Raw genomic sequence first — 20394 nt, 5'->3', positions numbered from 1 at the left:
ACTACCTCCAGAAAAAGCAAGGTTCTCTCCTATGGGAGAAGGAGAGAATACACATTAGGCAGGCAAATACAACAGTCTCTGCCATCCTTTCTCTCGGTAAACATTGTGAGAGTGCCTGTTCCACACTTGAAATAGGACTAAGCCACACGGGGAACATGGATAAAGCAGAAGTTTCATTGCTTGGGACTAGTGGCCCATGGGGGACATAAAATGACTAAACACCCAAGGACACGTAAGTCAAGATTAGTCTAATTGAGTAGTTAGACTAATTGAGCTATTCCATCCATCAGGAATTTGAGGGCAGCTTTACAATTCTGGTTCCCTGTAATTGGCTGTTCCTAATGGGAAATTGTTATTCTTCATCCTCAGTAAATACACTGAACATTGTTCAGCTCACTGTTATTCTCAGTCCCATTTCTGGAGTCCCAGCAGAGGCCCCGGCGACAGACACAGGCTGCAGAGCTCATCAGCCAACACACACAGAGCCCCCAAGACGTGGATTAGGGAAGCCAGAGTCTGTAACAGCCCAGCCCAGTGTCCCAGATTCTTAGCAGTGTTGGCCCCTTCTGCACCTTCCTGAAGGCAAGGATATCTCACCTTGCTTATCAGGAGGTGAGCTTCCTCACTTCCTTCCAGCAGAGTACCTTAAGCCCTTTGGGTGCCGGTCACACTCACATATCTGGGGAACGGGTGCCCACCCCACTCACTGCCATCAACTGCCACACAGTCTTCTCCATCTGGGGACAGGGACCCTGTTTAAACCAAGCCCCACAAACACCCTTGAGCATCTCTTGGCTGTTCCTTACCGCTTCCTAATCTTACATGTTTGTTTCAAGGAGACGAACCAGTTGTGTGTTCGAGGTCCCTCACATCTTCAGTTTTGTTGCTCCAAGCTCCACACACCCATCAAAAGTCTATATTTATTTCTCTATCTTCCAGCAATAATTCTCTTGACAGATGCCAAACCTGGAGCCTCTCGGCATCTGGCCATGCCCAAATGGGCCAGTTCCTCCAGGCCCGGGCAGCTGCAGACCCTCAGTGTCAATGGACCACACCTCTAGGGATTTGTTTTTGCCTGTGTGTTCTCAGGGTCTTCCTCCCTGTCGGGCCTTTGTCTCCTAGGTGTGGAGACTTGCATTGTCCTTTTTTAAGTTTTCAGTTCAGGTCCTTAGACTCCAGCCCTGGCCTGTTCCAGAGATGAGCACATGTCTGGAAGGGGGAGCCAGACATGCTCTGAGCCTGCCCCCTCCGACTTCGCCACTCCGGCACCATGTAACTAGCGAACGCTCTGCTGGAGTGGCTCTCCGTCTGGCCCAAACCTATTTCTCAGTCCAAAGTCCACTCCAGAGGCGTCTGCTGTTCCCAGGGGAAATGCAATCGCCTACCCTCAGTTTGACACTGGAAGTGTGAAAGTGAAAGTTGCTCAGCCCTGTCCAGCTCTGAATACTGGCGTGGGTAGACTTTGCCTTCTCCAGGGGATCTTCCCAACCCAGAGATCAAACCCAAGTCTCCCACATTGCAGGCAGACTTTTTACCAGCTGAGCCACAAGGGAAGCCCAAGAATACTGAAGTGGGTAGCCTTTCCCTTCTCCAGGGGATCTTCCCAACTCAGAGATCGAACCGAGGTCTCCCACATTGCAGGCTGATTCTTTACCAGCTGACCTATCAGGGAAGCCCTTGACGCTGAAAGGTGAGTCCTGTCCACCTTGGGATTTTGGTCCCTTGAAACCTCATGGCTTTTGCAGCTTTCTGATGCCTTTTTGTTGTTTTTACTTGACTTTTTAAAATTGTTTTCGTTGGGAATATTTGCTTGCTGTGAATTGCTCCATCCTACCCAAATGCAGAAGTTGAGATCTCTCAGTTTTCCCTTTTCGAAGTAACAAATTTATTTGACTTGTTTTTTTTCTCTTGTATAATTTGTTTTATATTTCGTTATTTCTGCTGTTACCTCCATTATTTTCTTCCTCCTACCTGCTAGGGATTTAATTTGCTTTTCTTTTTCTGATTTCTTGAGATAGAATGTTAGATCGTTGCTTTCCAGCCGTTGTCTCTCTAGTGTGTGAACTGATGGCTATCCATCGTCCTCTAGGTGCAGCCTTAGCCGCATGGTACAGTTTTCCGTATACTGTGTTTTCACTGTCATTCATTTCAACATATTTTATAATTTCCATCATGATTTCTTCTTTTCTCCAATTGTTTACTGTTTAATTTCCACATAGTTGATATTTTCTAGTTTATCTCTTATTATTGATTTTATTTATTTATTTTTTTTGACAGGTATTACTATATTGATTTTATCATCCAAGAAGTCTAGTTTTTTTTTTTTAATTTTTTTTTTTTTAGTTTTTTATTTTTTAAATTTTAAAATCTTTAATTCTTACATGCGTTCCCAAACATGAACCCCCCTCCCACCTCCCTCCCCATAACATCTCTCTGGGTCATCCTATTATTGATTTTAAAATTGATTCCATTGTGATCACAGAATAGATTTTAAAGTCTACACTCATCGAACCTATCATCCTCTGCTCTAGCAGCTGGGCTATCAAAGGGTGTGATTTTAAAGTTAAATCACTTCAACTGATCCTTCTAAATATGCTGAGGCTTGGATTATGACCCAGCATAGAGACAGTTTTGGTAAATGTCCCAGAAATACTTCAAAACAATGTGTAGTCCATCATGGACCTTTAGTTTTCTAAGTAGGTCAACTAAGTGGATTTTATTGTGTTTTTCAGACCTTTTGTCTCCTTATCAATTTTTTGCCAGCTCATCCCATTAGCTGTTGAGAGAAATGTGTTGAAGCCTCCCAATTGATTGTGGATTTGTCTATGAGATCCTTTTTAGCTCTGTTGCTTGCTGCCTTGTTCACTTTGAAGCTAAGTTTTTGCGTATACATAGACCCAGAATTGCTGACGCTTCCTGTGAGCTGTCTTCTTCATTATCACAGGACTCTCTTGGTACAGAGTGATGCTGCCTGCCTTCAAGTCTACTTTAGACTGATAATAATATAGTTACTTCAGCTTTCTTTTGATTCATGTTAGCATAGCATATTTTTTCCTATCCTTTTACTCCGCATTTCCTGGGTGCTTATATTTAAACTGCCTCACATGGACAGCATATAGCGGGTATTTCAGAAAACAGACCATGACAGCCTCAGTCTTGCACTGACAGCAGCCACTTCATCTGACGTTTAGTTACTGATGGAGTTGATTCTCCTGGAGAAGGAACCAGCAGCCCGCTCCGGAATTCTCGCCTGGGAAATCCCATGGACAGAGGAGCCTGGTGGGTACAGTCCGTGGAGTCACAGAGAGCTGGACATGACTGAGCACATAAGCACACAGAGTTGATTTCATATCTGTGAATATCATCTCACTATGTTTTTCTATTTGACCCGGCTGTTTCCTGTACTCTTCTCTTTCCTTTCTTACCTTCTTTTAGATTAACTATTTCTACCATTCCACTTTCCCCGCTCTCAGCCTGCTGATGTGTATGTTCTTCCATCAGTCTTTAGAGGCTGCCTGAGAGATTTGATGTGAATCCTTGTCTTATTGTATGCACTTAAATATGTTGTTATTTTTACCACTTCTCTAGCAATGCTAGATATAAAACTAATTTCATTCACCCCTTCCTATCTTTTATGTTACTGTTGTCACGCATTTAAATTTTCCTTCAATGCTGAATCCCATGGGATGCTATTTTTATGGTAAATAAGATATCATATGTATCTGCATGCTTACCCTTGCTATTTCTCTGCATCTTATGTTTCTGTATGCTTGCGCCTGGACTAATTTTTTCCGTTAATTTATCGCTATTATTTTTAGCTAGAATGGCTCTTCGCTGCTGCGTGTGGGCTTTCTCTAGCTGCAGTAAGCAGGGCCTCCTCTCTAGCTGCAGTGCAGTGCTTGGGCTCCTCATTGTGGTGGCTTCTCTCGCTGTGGAGCATGGGCTCCAGGGCACGTGGGCTTCAGTGGTTGCGGTACACAGGCTTAGTTGCCCTGCAGCATGTGGAACACTCCAACAATAAAACCAACCACCCAACCAAAGGAACTCCCTTCTAGCGTGTAGTCCTCAAAGTTTTTTAAGAAAAGGCAGAGGAACCAGAGATCAAATTGCCAACATCTGTTGGATCATGGAAAAAGCAAGAGAGTTCCAGAAAAACACCTACTTCTGCTTTATTGATTATGCCAAAGCCTTGGACTGTGTGGATCACAATAAACTGTGGAAAATTCTGAAAGAGATGGGAATACCAGACCACCTGACCTGCCTCCTGAGAAATCTGTGTGCAGGTCAAGAAGCAATAGTTAGAACTGGACATGGAAAAACAGACTGGTTCCAAATTGGGAAAGGAGTATGTCAAGGCTGTATATTGTCACCCTACTTATTTAATTTATATGCAGAGTACATTATGAAAAATGCTGGGCTGGATGAAGCACAAGCTGGAATCAAGATTGCTGGGAGAAATATCAATAACCTCAGATATGCAGATGATACCACCCTTATGGCAGAAAGTAAAGAAAAGAACTAAAGAGCCTCTTGATGAAAGTGAAAAAGGAGAGTGAAAAAGTTAAAAAAGTTAAAACTCAACATTCAGAAAACTAAGATCATGGCATCTGGTCCCATCACTTCATGGCAAATAGATGGGAAAACAATAGAAACAGTGACAGACTTAATTTTTTTGGGTTCCAAAATCACTGCAGATGGTGACTGCAGCCATGAAATTAAGACACTTGCTCCTTGGAAAAAAAGCTATGACCAACCTTGACAGCATAGTAAAAAGCAGAGACATCTTTACTTTGCCAACAAAGGTCCGTCTAGTCAAAGCTATAGTTTTTCCAGTAGTCATATATGGATATGAGAGCTGGACAATAAAAAAGCCTGAGCGCGCCAAAGAACTGATGGCTTCAAACTGTGGTGCTGGAGAAGACTCTTGAGAGTCTCTTGGACTGCAAGGAGATCTAACCAGTCCATCTTAAAGAAAATCAGTCCTGAATATTCATTGGAAAGATTGATGCTGACACTCCAATACTTTGACCACCTGATGCATAAAACTGACTACTTGGAAAAGACCCTGATGCTGGGAAAGATTAAAGGCAGAATGAGAAGGGGACGACAGAGGATGAGATGGTTGGATGACTTCATTGTCTCGATGGACATGAATTTGAGCAAGCTCCTGGAGCTGGTGATGGACAGGCAGGCCTGGCGTGCTGCAGTCCATGGGGTCTGTATATTGTCACCCTGCTTATTTAACTTATATGCAGAGTACATTATGCAAAATGCTGGGCTGGATGAAGCACAAGCTGGAATCAAGATTGCTGGGAGAAATATCAGTAACCTCATCTGAGGTTATTGAGTGACTGAGTGACCGACTGAGTGACTGAATGGAACTGAACTGATGCCTGTGTGCCGTCACTCCAGTCGTGTCCGACTCCTTGCGACCCCGGGGACTGTAGCCCCCCAGGCTCCTATGTCCGTGGGATTCTCCAGGCAAGAATACTGGAGCGGGTTGCCATATCCTATCCAGGGGATCCTCCTGACCCAGGGATTTAACCTGCCTCTCCTGTGTAGTAGGTGGGTTCTTTATTACTGAGCCACTGGGGAAGCTCTTCTAACTCAGAGCATGGACTATTCTTTGAGCCCTCATCCCTGAGAAGTCCTGAATTCTGTCTAACCTTAGTTTCCTCAGGACTCAAAAAGGTGAACCACCCCCCCCCCCCAACAACAAAAAAACCTTCAGCTTTTCTGAGGTTTTCTGCTTTGATTCCTAAGCCTTCTGTCAATTCCCACCCCGTGGCTTCTGAATTCAGCCAGTACCTCGAGGGGAAAACTGACAGTATCAGGGTCCGTTTTCTGTTTTCCCTTCTCACCAGGAAACTGAAAAGTGAAGTCTCTGATTCTGGTCTCTGCAGTCCCACGAGCTCTGCTTGTTTCTCTCTCTGCTGGTAGCGACCGCCTGCCTGGGCCTTCAGCCCCGATCCTGAACCCTGGCTCTGCTCCCAGAATGGGTCTGTGACCTCCTTCTCTTCCGAGTTCTGAAGGTCCCCCTTCACTCCGACTTGTGTCCCTTTGAGCCCTTGTTGTCTCAGCAGCTGTCTGTATGTCAGACAGGTGTTTTGCTGTCTTTTGTCTGGCTTTCTGTTTGTTCTCAGTGGAAGCAAAGAACTGCAAGCTGAACACCAACCCTTCCCTTTTTGATGGGCATTCATTTCTTTTTCTCTCTTTTTCCCCTCTTCAAACAATCATTCTTTATGTATCTCTATGTACTGATGCTTTCATCTCTATGGAATGGATTCCCTGGGGTAGGATTGCTTAATCTGACCCCAGCCTATACCCTGCCCCACCCCAGCCTCCGGCTACCACAGCTCTTCCCTAACACTCTTGTTTGCGTCAGCTTCAGCCTGGTTCTGTCCCCCAGCCCCTTGCAGCCCTGCCCTCCTCCCTGAGATGGACCTGCTACTCAAGCAGTTATCTGTGTCCTTTTTATTCTCTGCCCTGTCCCAAGCATCTGAAACAGGGCATAAGTACTCAGTATTCTTGGAATGAACCCAATCAATTTTGGAGCATTGGAGAATTGCGTTTTAAAACTCTGCCTACAGCCATACCACCCCCTGTATGCACCTGATCTCATCTCAAAGGCTGATTCTGAGCCACACTCAAAGTCTCAGAGTGAAAAGCTTTGAGTCAAAGCTCAGTCATGTCTGACTCTTTGAGTGCATGGAATTCTCCAGGCCAGAATCTGGAGTGGGTGCCAGGAGTCAAATCCCAGCTCTGTTGCCTAACAACTGCGTGACCCTGGGCAGACCTCTCTGTGCCTCAGTTTCCTCCCCTCAGTGGAGATCGTTTTAGCAGCTACCTTGTAGGATAGTCTGTGTGTCAGTCGCTCAGTCATGCTGGACTCTGCGACCTCATGGACCACAGCCCACCAGGCTCCTCGGTCCATGGGATTTTCCAGGCAAGGATACTGGAGTGGTTTGCCATTTCCTTCTCCAGGGATTGTAGGATAGTGATAAGGATTAAACGAACCAATACGTGTGTACTAGCTTCTTAGGAATTTGTAACAAATCACCACAAACTGGCTGGCTTGAAGCACAGAAATCTCTTCTCTCACAGTGCTGCGGCCAGAATCTGAAATCCGGGTGTTGCAGAGTGCTGCCGCCCGCCACAGTTTGTTTATGTGAGGACCCTTCCCTGCCGACTCTGGCTCCCAGCCTTGCTGGCTTGGCGGCCCCTGGCTGCCCTTGGCTTGCTAAGCTGCCCTCACGCTGACCTCTGGCCTCTTGCTTGTGTCTGAGTCTTCACCTGTGTTGTCCTCGCTCTCCAGAGTCCCTTCTTTTTATAAGGACTTCCGTCCTTGGACTTGGGCTCACCCCTAATCCAGTGTGTGCATGCGTGCGTGCGTGCCCAGTCATTCAGTCATGTCTGACCCTTTGTGACCCCATGGGCTGTAGGCCACCAGACTCCTCTGTCCACGGAATTTTCTAAGCAAGAATACTGGAGTGGGTTTCCATTTCCTCCTCCAGGAGATCCTCCCGACCCAAGGATCAAACCTGCGTCTCCTGCATCGGCAGAGGGATTCTTTACCGCTGAGCCATCTGGGAAGCCTAGTCCAGTATGACCTCATGGGAACTCAATTACATCTGCAAAGACCTTGTTTTCATTAAGGTCACATGTGCAGGAAACTGGGTTAAGATTTAAGCATATCTTTCTGGGGACTCAAGCAACTCAATACAGTCGGTTAGCCCTTCCAGTAGAGCCGGCGCCCGAGGGCAGGGTTTTGGTCTTTTGTTCACCTTTGAGTTCCTGATGGCTTGAATAGTGTCTCGAATGTAGGTGTCCCCCAAAAACTCTTGAATTAATTAATACTGTATTAGCTCTTTGTCTTCCGCACTGCAAATATATTTATAAAACCTATCATTTGTCTCTTTGTTTTATCCTTTGCCATTAAAGTGTTTTAAGATTTCTGTACAACCCAATGTATCTGTCTTCCATTCTTTTTTCCTCTTTTCTTTCATTAAAGATGAATTCTAGTCTTGCTTAATAAGTTTCCTTCTTCCCTGGTCCCTGCGGGTCTCCCTCTCATACTTTGCAGATAATCTAGACTTTCTTGCGAGAATTTTTTACTGCTTTATTTTTTAAATATGAATTCCGAATCCATATGGAGTTAATTTTTTTGGTACTGTGTAAAATGAGGCTCTTCTATATTTTCCCTTTGTCGTTTGTGAAATTCTCATTATCCTAGGGCATACTTCTGAAAAATTCTCATTTTGTTGCACAGTTCTATACATCCTTTTCTATATCAATGTAATTTTTTTTTTAATTTTAGTAAAACAGATCTTTCCTTATTTTTTTTCCTCCCTTCTTGTATTTTCTTGGCTACTCTCAGGCCACATTTAAATCTTTCCATATAAACTCTATCCATATAGAGTCACCTCCCAGATGCATTATTAAGATCATAATTGGACTTGCGTGAAGTTTATATGTTAAAAATGTATCTGCTTTTGAAATTGAGAAGGGAGAAATAAAGTCAGGCACAGAAACGGGTGTGGCCGCCCGGTGGCAGCTTCTCCCGCCACCTTGACCTTGTGCTCGGCTTTGGGCCCCATGGTTTGTCTTCACCTGCCCTTTGAACAACAGACATGACTCCAGGACTTAAGAACAGTCTCCTCTGAAGCAGAAATGGCTTGTCTGCTTTCAACTGCAGTCTTCACAGCTTGTTACTAAAGTATTGGATTCATTTGCCCATGGAATGTGCTAAGATTTTACATGTGTGCAAAAAAGCACTCTACATTCTGGGAGCTTGCCTCCAAGGTTAGACATGTCTGGTCCATTTGCGAGTCACCCCGGGAATCTCCTTGTTACTGAAAGTTGCCAGGTCACCTTGTCTTTTATTCTCCTTTCACAATTTCTGAAGGTTGCATTTAGGCTCAGCATTTTCGTCACTCTGAGCCTTTTAAACACAATTTTAGTCTTGTTGTTCTAGGGGGATAATATAGTTTAAAAAACTCCACTAAACCAAATCATATTATCACTGTTTTCATTATCATCACGCCTGCGTCAGGAAAGGAAAGAAAAAGCCCCACTGTTTTATAGCTTGGTGACTGTAGTTATCAAACCCTCAGTGTGTCTTGAAGGTCCAGAAGATGGGGGGATAGATTGTTTTTGGAAGCATTTTCAGCACCATCACCCATGGGTCAGGTGGAACTGGGTCTGGACCAGAGAGATCTCACCTGAGGGCTAGGCATGTCTAGATTTGGGAGAGTTGTTGGATTGTGATAGTGATATCTTTCTAGAGGTCATAGCGCTGCCACCAAATATACAGGATCCCATAGACTCGTGGAGCCGGAAAGGACCTCAGAGTTCATGCACTTGCTGTCCTTCACCCCCTCTTCATGGCCCTGCCTCTCTGCTCTCCAATACCTCAGGGGATAGTTAGCCAGTGGTGCTGGACATGGAGTGTGGCCGAGATAGCCTGAGTAGCAGCTGTGGGTCGAGCTTGGCCTTGGGCTCCAGCGATCAGCTGTTAGAAGAACTTCCCTGGAGCAGCTGCTGTCCCATCCGCAGGGTCCCCAGAGTGAATGCCTGTGAAACGGGCCTACAGCCACCTTGCAGGCTGAACCAGGAACCTCCCGCCAAGGCCACCTTAAATGAGCCAAATTGCGCTTGAGCCGCAGACCCACTGGTTCAAGGACAAATCTTTGTTTTGTCATTGGCCACCACATTTTGGATGATTGTTATGCAGTAGCTGGCTCACAGAGCCTCTGTCCCTGCTATCAACCTGCCCCAAACATATGGGCCACAAAGCCTCGGGGAGCACCCAGACCCGGTCTCAACCATGTCCTCCGCAGACTGCTGGGCAGCTCGCTGGAGTGGGGAGTGGCACACTTCCCGTCGTTCGTGGAGCCCGAGCCTCAGCTGTGAGTCCAGACTCAGCCACAGCGCTGGGCTGTTTGTCACTGGTTACCGAGCATCCCTGGGCAGTACCCCCGCTGGAGTTATTCAGGTGTCTCTGTGCTCAAGCCTGTCCCTAGGGACAGGTGCTGGTGTCTCTGGGCTCCAGGCTCCTCATCTGTAAGTGAACCTGTAAATGCCGCAGCTGACATGCTCCAGGCTCTCCCCCCGCGGAGTCAGGAGACAGTGGTATCTCATGGCATGAGGCCGACACGCGTTCAAGCCTTTGCTCCACCGCTCACAGCCAGCTTTCTGGCAAACAGCTGTTTTTACTTAGCCGTCCTGAACTCTGACCTCCTCCTTTGTAAGGTGGACTTGGTCATATTTCTGTTGAGGAGCTGTTGCTCTGCTTACAAAAGGGTAGTGTATGGGAGTCACTTAGTACTGTGACCGCACCTGCTATATCTTCAGTCGGGGTCTCTTTCTTGGTGACACTTGTGAAGCGTCCGTTGCCCTCTGGAGACATGTTTGCTGCTCTGAAGTCGGCCCTGGGTCTTGTCATTGGGCCGTTGATGCTGGGACTGTGCTCGAGATGCTCCCCAGCTTCAGATCCTGCTTCTGAGTCCCTGTCTCTGGAACAGTCCCCGCCATCGGTGTCCTCACACAAGGACACTGAGGCGCTCGGTGTCTTTTATCTGAGATGCTCCACACCCTCCACACTCTGGAATATTCACAATATTCCTACCACCTACGAAACTGAAAGGAACTCCCGTCCCGTGAATCGTGCTTATAGCAGGCAACGGCCTCTCGAACTGAATGCACCGTGGCCACTGCAGGCGATAGCACCGTGGTCGCCTCTCATGTGGGTTTGCATCCGCTGTGAACGCCCTGCTTGCTGGGGCCACACGGACAGTCCGATTGTGTGCCTGAATATTCACAGAAACATTTGCCAAAAGAGTTTCAGCTTTCTGTCTGAGTACACATCTGTTTTAAGTTCGGTACTCTTTTCCAGCCTTGGTGCTCTAATCCCTCATGGCAGATTTGCCTGTGATCAGGTCGTCTTGATGACTGAATTCTCTGATTGTTTCTACCCTCTGATGACTGAGGCAGCTAAGGGTCAGGAGGGGCTGGAAGAGCAGGAATTCCTGGGATAGGGAATGGAGGGTGGGGAGATAGAGTAAGTCTGAAATTCTAGAGAAGCCTTTTTTTTTTTTTTTTTTTTGCCTGTTTCATTTTGACTATGAATGTGTATGTCAAGAAGTAGAAGTTATATTATTCATTAAAAATAAAACCCAGAGCCCACATTGGTTCTTTCACAAGTAACGTGGGAGAATCTTCAGGTGGGGAGGAATGGCTGAACAAGCAGTCTCCAGGTCTGTCCACCCGACTTCTACCTTCGCTTCACATCTTGGTCTTCAAGTCTCTGGCTTCTGTATAAGCTAGAGTGTAAACATGAGCCTTTCCCTTGGTCCCCCAGACTGACAGTTTGCAAACAGAACATGACTAAGTGCAGGGTTAAGGGAGGAACAATGAAGATCATGGCTGACCCGGCACCAGAGCCGTGCACCTCCGCAGGTCTGAAGCTTCTGTAGTTCAGGTCTCAAGGACAAGTACAACCTTGCAGTTCTAAGCCCGCCTCCCTTTCCTCCTGCTTCCTTGTGTCTGCCTCCCGGGACAATGTCTTCTCCTCCTGCCTAGCAGTATTCTGGGTAGTCTAGCTACTACCTAGCCAAGGATAGATGACCACTTGCCACTCATATCTGCCTCACATGGACTGTCTCACATCAGGCACAAGATTCACCCAGACCTGCAGTAGGAGAGGGTCTTCCCAGATGGCACTAGTGGAAGGAACCCGCCTGCCAGTGCAGGAGACGTAAGAGGCGTGGGTGTGGTCCCTGGGCCAGGAAGACCCCCTGGAGGAGGGCATGGCAACCCTCTCCAGCACTCTTGCCTGGAGAATTCCACAGAGGAGCCTGGCAGGCTACAGTCCACTGGGGTCACAAAGAACTGGACACAAATGAAGCGACTTAGCACATAGTAGGAGTTGGGAGAGCATTCAGGGTTCCCTTACACTGACATCCCTGCCTCTTCTTGTCATTCAGCATTTACTGAGCACCTACTGTATGCTCTTGGGGTACATAGGTGGAAAAGAAGTGCTGGTAATTTCTCCAACCAACAGCCATTTATTTGTCGAGTGCCTGAGGGACTGTTTACAGTATAAGCAAGCAGAGGGACTATGGACGCTCAGAAAAGAGCATTATCCCTGCAAGCGGGTGGGTGGGCGGGCAGCTGGGAAGACGTTTGCTGTGCTGGTCCTCGCTGTGATCTAAGGATGTGCGTCAGGGAGTTCTGCTTCTCATGTGAGTAAATCAGCTGCTACTAGACCAGCTTTCCTAGAGACATAACTATGAACACTGGACAGTGTTAAACAAGTCAGTAAATTAATGAATAAATAGCTAAATAGAGTACCCAAAGGTCCTGGAGAATGAAACCAAGCAACTAGATTCTGGAGAGGAGTCAACTCTTGGAAATGGAAATAGCATGGGGAAATGTTCCCATGTTTTCAGCTTCTCATCTGAGTGAAGGCTGAAGTTGGTGCCACGTATGGTAGATAAAATGCTGATAGAAGCCAGCAGCCTTTCCAGCCTGAAGAACCAGAGAGCAGAGGGAGGTCTGAGTGACTGATGCCACTGGGGAGTAAAGGGGGATTTCTGTAGAGGACGGAGCCAGAATGTGGGTGCTTTAAGCTCTGCTTATGAATTCTTACCAAATCTCTGGCTGACCCTGATGAGACAAAAGCAGGGCAGACTGCTAGGAGCCTGGCTCAGGATAAAGGAGGCAAACTGAGATTTAAACTGCTGCCCAGCAGAGTCCAGCCAACTCTACTGTGTACTCAAAACAGGTAAACAAAATGTAACAGAATCCAGAATCCCCACACACCATAACATTCAGAATGTCCAGGAAGCCCACCCAATCTTACTCAACATATGGAGAAATAGGGAAGAGTGTCCTTTCTCAAGAGCAAAGACTCTGAGATGATCCAGACGTTAGACTTAGCACTTGAAATTTTTAACCATTAAAACCATGCTCAGTCATGCAAAGGAAAGTGTACTCATAATGAATGAAAACATAGGAAATCTCAGCAGAGAACCAGTCCACGATCAAAGTGATGGCCCAGGAATGGCGGAAGTGACGATTCGGAGAATCAGAACGTGCCGGCCACAGTTTGTTCTTCTTTGAGGAACTTTCCTAAGGAAAACGCCTCCTAGAAAAGACCAAAGGACAAGACTTCAAGGGTTAAACACTTGACAGTCGGTTTTATACGTGTTGCAGTTTAGCCCTACATTGTGTTATAAATCGCCTCCACGGGTTCCGATAAATCGAGTTGATTGGTGGCCCTATTCATCCCAGGAGTGAGTGGCGCAAGGAGAGGCTTGAGAGATGCTCATGTCGGTGAAGACCTTGGCGCCTCTCTGGGGCCTGCGCTCCTGGGCATTGCGTGTTCGGTGGCACTCTGTGCCCGTCGGGAATGGCACGCCTACAACCTCAGGACAGGCTGCCTAAGGCACGCCCAGCCTCCCCGGGCTTCTCACCCCTCCAGGCTGTGGAAACATTCGCCTACAGACATTTTCTTACCATCCATTACATATGTTTTTATGAAAGGACTGAGCAGGAGGAATTTGCAATGAATAATTCATGTGTAATTGTTTTCAAAATATAAAGTTTTTTTTTTTGTTTTTTTTTTTTTCAAAGAAAGCCACCGACCTCTCCGTTTCAGAGCCCCTGCTGCTGCTGCCTGGGTGCCTGTGCGAGAGCCACGGGTGGGCTGTCTAAACGCGTACCCTGTCCCGAGCTGGGACAGACTCCTGCGCAGAGTGGGGCGGGCGGGTATATGTGCAGATGGCGCAGCGCCGCCAGAGTCCCCAGCCACGCACTCTGCCCAGCCCCCAGGTGGGCCCTCGGGGTAGTCTGGGCATCCAGCACTGCTCCCCGCCTCCGCCGAGCCCCCAGGCAACACTGTAACACCTGTATCCCCCCTTCCTTCCTCTCTGCTCCCATTTCTGCACCAAGCCCGACCTGCAGCCTGTTTACTTCAACACAGAGACAAGCCCAGCCACAGCCAGGGCCTGACCAACTGGGCAGGTGCAAACACAGCGAGCCGCAATCACATTCAGCTCATCACTCACACAGATGGCCAGAGAGGCCCGCTCCCGGGTCCTGGCCCACGCGCCGGAAAGGGCAGCACAGAGCAGGAGCCGGCGGCTGCCCTTCTGCTATGAGTGCCTTGGTGCTGCTAGGTGGCTCTATGTTTGACGGCTCTAGCCTGTGGGGGCTGGGGCGGAAGGCACCGCCTGTCAGACCCTGGGAACCGAGGAAGACCTGTCTCCTGGCGGCCTCCTGGGACATGGAGAATGGCAGGTGGCCTCGTACCCTCTCACTGGCGGCTTCCCCCTTCTCTGGTGTCCTGAGGGCATCGCAAGGTGGTCTGCGGAGACCCAGATTAGCCTTTGCCTACTGGTCTGTTTGGATCCGTGTGAGGGGGCTCTTCCCCCACTTCCTACTGTCATTTCTTATCTGCTTCCACTTGTTCTCTTTGTCTGGAGGCCAGTGACCTTTTTCCAGCAGTGGCTTTTATCAGTGGTTAAGAAGAACGAGTTTGGATCCCAGGTTTGTCCCTACCTAATCATGTGTCTGGGGCAACTCTCATAGCCTCAGTTTCTGCATCTTTAAAATGGAATTAGTAAGAGTCCTTTTCTCACAGCTTAAATGAGATGTTAATACCTGTAGAGACCTCAGGACAATGCCTGGCTTGTAACAGGCATCGTTGTTCAGCCGCTCAGTCATGTCTGACTCTTTGCAACCCCATAGACTGCAGCACACCAGGCTTCCTTGTCCTTCATCATCTCCCAGAGCTTGCTCAGACTCATGTCCATTGAGTTGGTGATGCCATCCAACTGTCTCATCCTCTGTTGTCCCCTCTCCTCCTACCTTCATCTTCCTCAGCATCAGTGTCTTTTTCCAATGAGTTGACTCTTCGCATGAGGTGGCCAAAGTATCGGAGCTTCAGCTTCACCATCAGTCCTTCCAATGAATATTCAGGACTGATTTCCTTTAGGATTGACTGGTTCGATCTCCTTGCAGCCCAAGGGACTCTCAAGAGTCTTCTCCAACACCACAGTTCAAAAGCATCAATTCTTCAGTGCTCAGCTTTCTTTATGGTCCAACTCTCCCATCCATACATGACTACTGGAAAAACCATAGCCTTGACTAGATGGACCTTTGTTTGCAAAGTAATGTCTCTGCTTTTTAATGCTCCATCTAGGTTTGTCATAGCTTTTCTTCCAAGGAGCAAGTGTCTTAATTTCATGGCTGCAGTCACCGTCTACAGTGATTTTGGAGTCCAAGAAAATAAAAGTCTGACACTGTTTCCCCATCTATTTGCCATGAAGTGATGGGACCGGATGCCACGATCTTAGTTTTCTGAACATTAAGTTTTAAGTCAGCGATTTCCCTCTTCTCTTTTACCTTTATCAAGAGGCTCTTTGGCTCCTCTTCCATTTCTGCCGAAAGGGTGGTGTCATCTGCATATCTGAAGTTACTGATAAGCACTGCTAAATCATGATGATGTGGGTGGTGATGGTGGTGATGATGGTGTTGATGGTGATGGTGGTGATGATGGTGATGGTGGTGATGGTGGTGCTGATGGTGATGTTGATGGTGATGGTGCTGATGGTGCTGATGGTGATGGTGGTGATGTTGATGGTGATGGTGGTGATGGTGGTGCTGATGGTGATGTTGATGGTGATGGTGGTGATGATGGTGATGGTGGTGATGTTGATGGTGATGGTGGTGATGTTGATGGTGATGGTGGTGATGTTGATGGTGATGGTGGTGATGATGGTGATGGTGGTGATGTTGATGGTGATGGTGGTGATGGTGGTGATGATGGTGATGTTGATGGTGATGTTGATGGTGATGGTGGTGATGATGATGGTGATGTTGATGGTGATGGTGGTGATGATGGTGATGGTGGTGATGTTGATGGTGATGGTGGTGATGGTGGTGCTGATGGTGGTGTTGATGGTGATGGTGGTGATGGTGGTGCTAATGGTGATGTTGATGGTGATGGTGGTGATGTTGATGGTGATGTTGATGGTGATGGTGGTGATGGTGATGATGGTGATGGTGATGGTGATGGTGGTAATGTTGATGGTGATGGTGGTGATGATGATGGTGGTGATGGTGATGATGGTGGTGATGATGGTGATGTTGATGGTGATGGTGGTGATGGTGATGTTGATGGTGATGGTGGTGATGGTGATGTTGATGGTGATGGTGGTGATGGTGGTGATGATGGTGATGTTGATGGTGATGGTGGTGATGGTGATGGTGGTGATGGTGATGGTGGTGATGGTGGTGATGGTGGTAATGATGGTGATGGTGATGGTGGGTTCTATCTCATCCCATCCTCCTGCTCCCTCCCCCCGATTCAGCTTCCTCCACAGAGTGCAATCTGTGCAGCACTGGCCCCACCATTTCTCTGCCCTCTCCCTGCTCTGGCTTCCTGTGCCGCCACAGCCCCTGACCAGCACCATGTCAGTGGCTTGTCTGTGTGTGCCCCACCCCGCAGCACTCAGGCAGGGCCTTCACTCTAGCCCGTCTCCATGCAGCCTCCTGCGTCTGTCCTGGGGGAGTCCGGTCATCCTGGGTATCTTTGGTCCTTAGGTGCACAGACATTTTGAATTAAGATTCAGTGTCCTTTTCTGGAAGGAAAGTCATGTCTTCTCATTTAAATTGTGAACACTTCGTAAGAGTCAGGGGTGCTGTCTTCTGTCCCACTTCTAGCACCCCTTTGGGGGCACTCACCTCCAGGCAGGTAGCTGTGTCCCGGTTGCTGACTAACTGGCTCTTGGCAAAGGGCTGCCAATGTCACCTGCCCCTGGAACAGCCCAGACCATCAGTTCCTCCTGGGCAGAGTCATCTAGGGGATCCTGCCTCCATCTGCAATTCAGGGAAGTATGTTTTCTCAGTCGCCAGCCCCCCAAGCCCCCACCTGCCGCACACACAAAACAGGGATCGTAGGTCAACAGTAGGTTATGTGTGGTGGAGTGAAGGGATCCTGGATGACTTTCAGTGAGTGGATCACACAAGGAGAGGAAAACAGGTGTCCATGGATCCCCCACAAAAAGCATAGTAACTTATCGTTTAAACTGACGAAACTCCGGTCAAAATTCTAGTTTTCCCTCCTCAAATCGCCCTGCTTTACTCTACTCTGTTCGTGTTTCCTAGCGTGTATGTGAATATATATAAACCTAACTTTTGAAACTTGAAAGCTGCTGCCGTCACAGCAAATGTGAATTTGGACACCTGGACGGCACAGCCAGTGACAAGCTTTGCAGCAATGCCTGCAGCCTGCATGCCAGGTTGACCAAAGCCAGGTTGGGCCAGGTTGGGAGCCCGCCTGCACCTCTGTTCTCTCGCTCAACCAACCAGCCTTGCCCAGGGCCCCAGCCCCAGGACACCCGGCCCCACCCGTGGGAACCTGGGGGTGGGAGCAGACAAGTAACAGCCAGGCTGGCCCGCAGAGGCCATGGTGATGAGCTCGTCGCGGGGCTGGAGGGCTCAGCCAGCAAAGACCCAAAACCACCTAACAGCCTTTCCCCCTCACTTGTCTTCCTCGTCAGGTCCTAGAAGCTAATGGAATGCCCATGGATGACGATCAGTACGCTCTGTTGACCACAAAATTAGGATATAAGAAAGAAGGGATGAGTTATCTTGATTTTGCAGCAGGATTCAAAGGTAGCTAACAGCCAAGTACCAACCTGGCTCCCACGTGGGGCCCCACGGGTCTTTCCGCATGGGGCACCAAGGCCGCTGGGGTTGAAGTAGTGTGCGCTGAGATGTGGAAATCACATGCGTCCTAAGACTGAAACAGACATTCTTGTTTAATTCTATCTGTGTTTCAGCCTTTTTTTTTTTTTTCCCCCACTCAGCTGCACTGTGAGTGCCGAATTTTGTCTGGCAGAGCCTTCTACAAATAGTAAGAGCACAAATGGTTTCTAAAATTGACTCCCAAGCCTGTGCTCCTCCAATCACACCTCGTGTCCTCTAAGGTTTTCCTCCTAAAAGTAGATGCTGGTTATTGGTCATCAGAGCCACCTGTGCACCAGTGTGGATCATGTCCTTCCTGGACCCAGAGGTTCTGAAAGATTCAGTGACTTGGCCCAGATCAGCCGGCCCTTGTCCCTCCCCTCCCCCCTCCCCGCAGGGTTGTCAGGGGACTCATGGTCCACAGTGCAGTCTGCTCAGCGCCCGGGTCCTCCCATTTGCCCCTTGCCCCTGTTCGGCTCTCCCAGCCACACTCCCGGCAGATGGACGACCAGCACCCAGCCTCCCACTTCTCAGCTCTTGTCTCTCCCCTCCCTTGTCTCCACTGTTACTGAAGTTTAGATGGACAAATAAGCCCTCCAGAAAAGCTGCAGAAATCCGATGTATATATCCACGAGTGCACGGATTATATGAAAGCACTGCAGACTGGACAGGACAGAACCCACACCCTACTTGCTTTATGCTGTCCTTCCCCGGGGCTGCTCTGAGCGATGACTGGATAGTGCAGTGGGTCTCGCTCGAGGAGCTGGCAGCTGTGACTCCGCCAGGAAAGAAGAAGGTCCCATCCAGCACCCCCCACCAGATTTCATTTGCTGATCCTAAAGGAGAGAAGTCCTGCAATCCCCTACCCCAAAGACAACACGAGAAGCTGTGGAATTTTAGGATTTTGACACTTCCTTTGGTTATACGCTTTGACCTTTTTGAGGCAATAAAAAGATGAGAAAGGAGCCCGCATTTATCTCAGTGAGTGCTTCCAATGCCCTGGTGCAGCCATCACCGAGGCAAGTAAATCGGGGGCCTAGGGTGAGCAGAGACTTCCCGAGGTTCCAGAGCAGGGGGCTTGTCATGAGTGGGCACCTCGCCCTGCAGCTTCCTCTCTTTCCCCTCTCCCCCACTCCTCTGTCCCCCATCAGTCCCTCCAACACATGGCCAGATGCTGGAGGTGGGGAGCTGGAGGCTCCAGGCCATGGGGGGTGGGGGTGGGCAAGGCAGAGGGGATCAGGCACCAGGGGGAGGTGTTATCCGCCGGGCGTAGCAAACCCGGGGTGGGGAGGCCACTCCAGACCCCGGTGCAGGCGAGGTGGAGGCCAGGTTCAAGGCTGAACTAAAGGCTGCCCATGAGTTCCGGAGGCCCTGCCTGCCATTCATCCCCCAGGCCACATCAGGGAGGCGGTTACAGCATGTGTAGAGAGTCGCGTCCTAAACCAAGTCCGAGGCTGCAGCCTGGCTTTAGAGAAGGCCACATTCAAGTCATTGCAACCTGAGGGAATTTGGCTGGTTTTCAAGTGGAGGTTACACTTCCTTCCTCCGTTTCAGGGAAGAGAGAGACGGCCTCATCAGTCATTAACCGGCTGGGCTCTGGAAGCCGGCGGGCCTGGGGTGAGCTCTGTGACCTCGGGGAAGTTGGACCCCTATGTCCTCGTCTGTAGAATGGGCATAGTAATAGGTCTCCTTGTGCATAAACCAGGCTTAAGGAGAGACTCTGCCTCGTAGGACCGTGGAAAGGGCCAAGATTTGCCAGAAGGTGTCCGGAGGCCTTCAGTCTAACATCCAGCACAGATGTGGGCAGAACCTGTCCGGTGACTGAATTACATGTTCCTGCGTTGAGGACCTGATTCTAGGAAACAGAACGGGCAGGAATCCCCTTTCTCTGCCCCTGGTAACTAAGGGATAGACAAGCAGGATGTGGTCCCTGTCCTAGAGCAAGGACGGAGGGGCCAGACGCGGAAGTGTGCCAAGCGAGGGGGTGGCCCTGATGGTCTGAGGACAAGCTCTTCTCGTGGTGACAGGTGCACTTCTAAGATCAGAACAGAGTTCACGCCATGTTCCGTCACAAAGTCATAGTACCGGCGAGAGTTCTAGCAGGACTGGGAACTGAAGAAGTTAAGCGTTGAGATAGAAGTACAGAGGCGCACCCACCGCTAACGGAAGCCTCCTGATTCGCTGTTTCAGATCCTAAGATGAATGGGGCAGAAGTGACCCCACCCCAGACTCCAGCTCTTCCCAAAGGTGACGTGGACAGCTTCTTTGTCACTGCTGAAGAGTGCCTGAGACAGTTCCCCCGGAGACTGAAGGAATTCTTCCGGGTAAATCACGGCCTCCCTGCTGCCTGTCTTATCTGGACCCAGCCCCCCGCCCCGTCCTCCTCACTGTTCAGCCACAGCAGGTATGAGCCCTGCAGCCCCAGAGCTCTCCTTCCTAGACTCAGGCTTGCCCCTTCTCCGCTTCTGGGGAAGGGACTTAACTCTGCGATCCCCTCTCCTCCCTTGCTGACACTCTGCTAGGCCTGCCTTCTGCCCCTCAAAGACATTGGAGAAGTAAGGAGACCCTCCTCATGAGACAGGGAGGAGTGGGAAGGGTCCCGAGTCACAGCGAATTTAGGGTCCTTTCGACCATCCTATC

The 20394-nt window shown here is 48.9% G+C and overlaps 1 protein-coding gene across 1 annotated transcript in view; it reads left to right on the top strand.

Annotated features, from left to right (window-relative positions):
• Positions 1-20394, top strand: part of EFCAB6 (EF-hand calcium binding domain 6) — a 257461-nt gene that overhangs the window by 144566 nt on the left and 92501 nt on the right. Inside the window, exons 18-19 of the mRNA XM_013964311.2 lie at positions 17568-17682; positions 19945-20078. Of these exons, the coding sequence (XP_013819765.2) occupies positions 17568-17682; positions 19945-20078 (249 nt within the window). The remainder of the gene's footprint in view (positions 1-17567; positions 17683-19944; positions 20079-20394) is intronic.

The sequence above is a fragment of the Capra hircus genome, chromosome 5 (genome assembly GCF_001704415.2).
Source record: "Capra hircus breed San Clemente chromosome 5, ASM170441v1, whole genome shotgun sequence".
NCBI classification, from domain to species: Eukaryota; Metazoa; Chordata; class Mammalia; order Artiodactyla; family Bovidae; genus Capra; species Capra hircus.
This window is presented reverse-complemented; position numbering and strand designations above follow the sequence as displayed.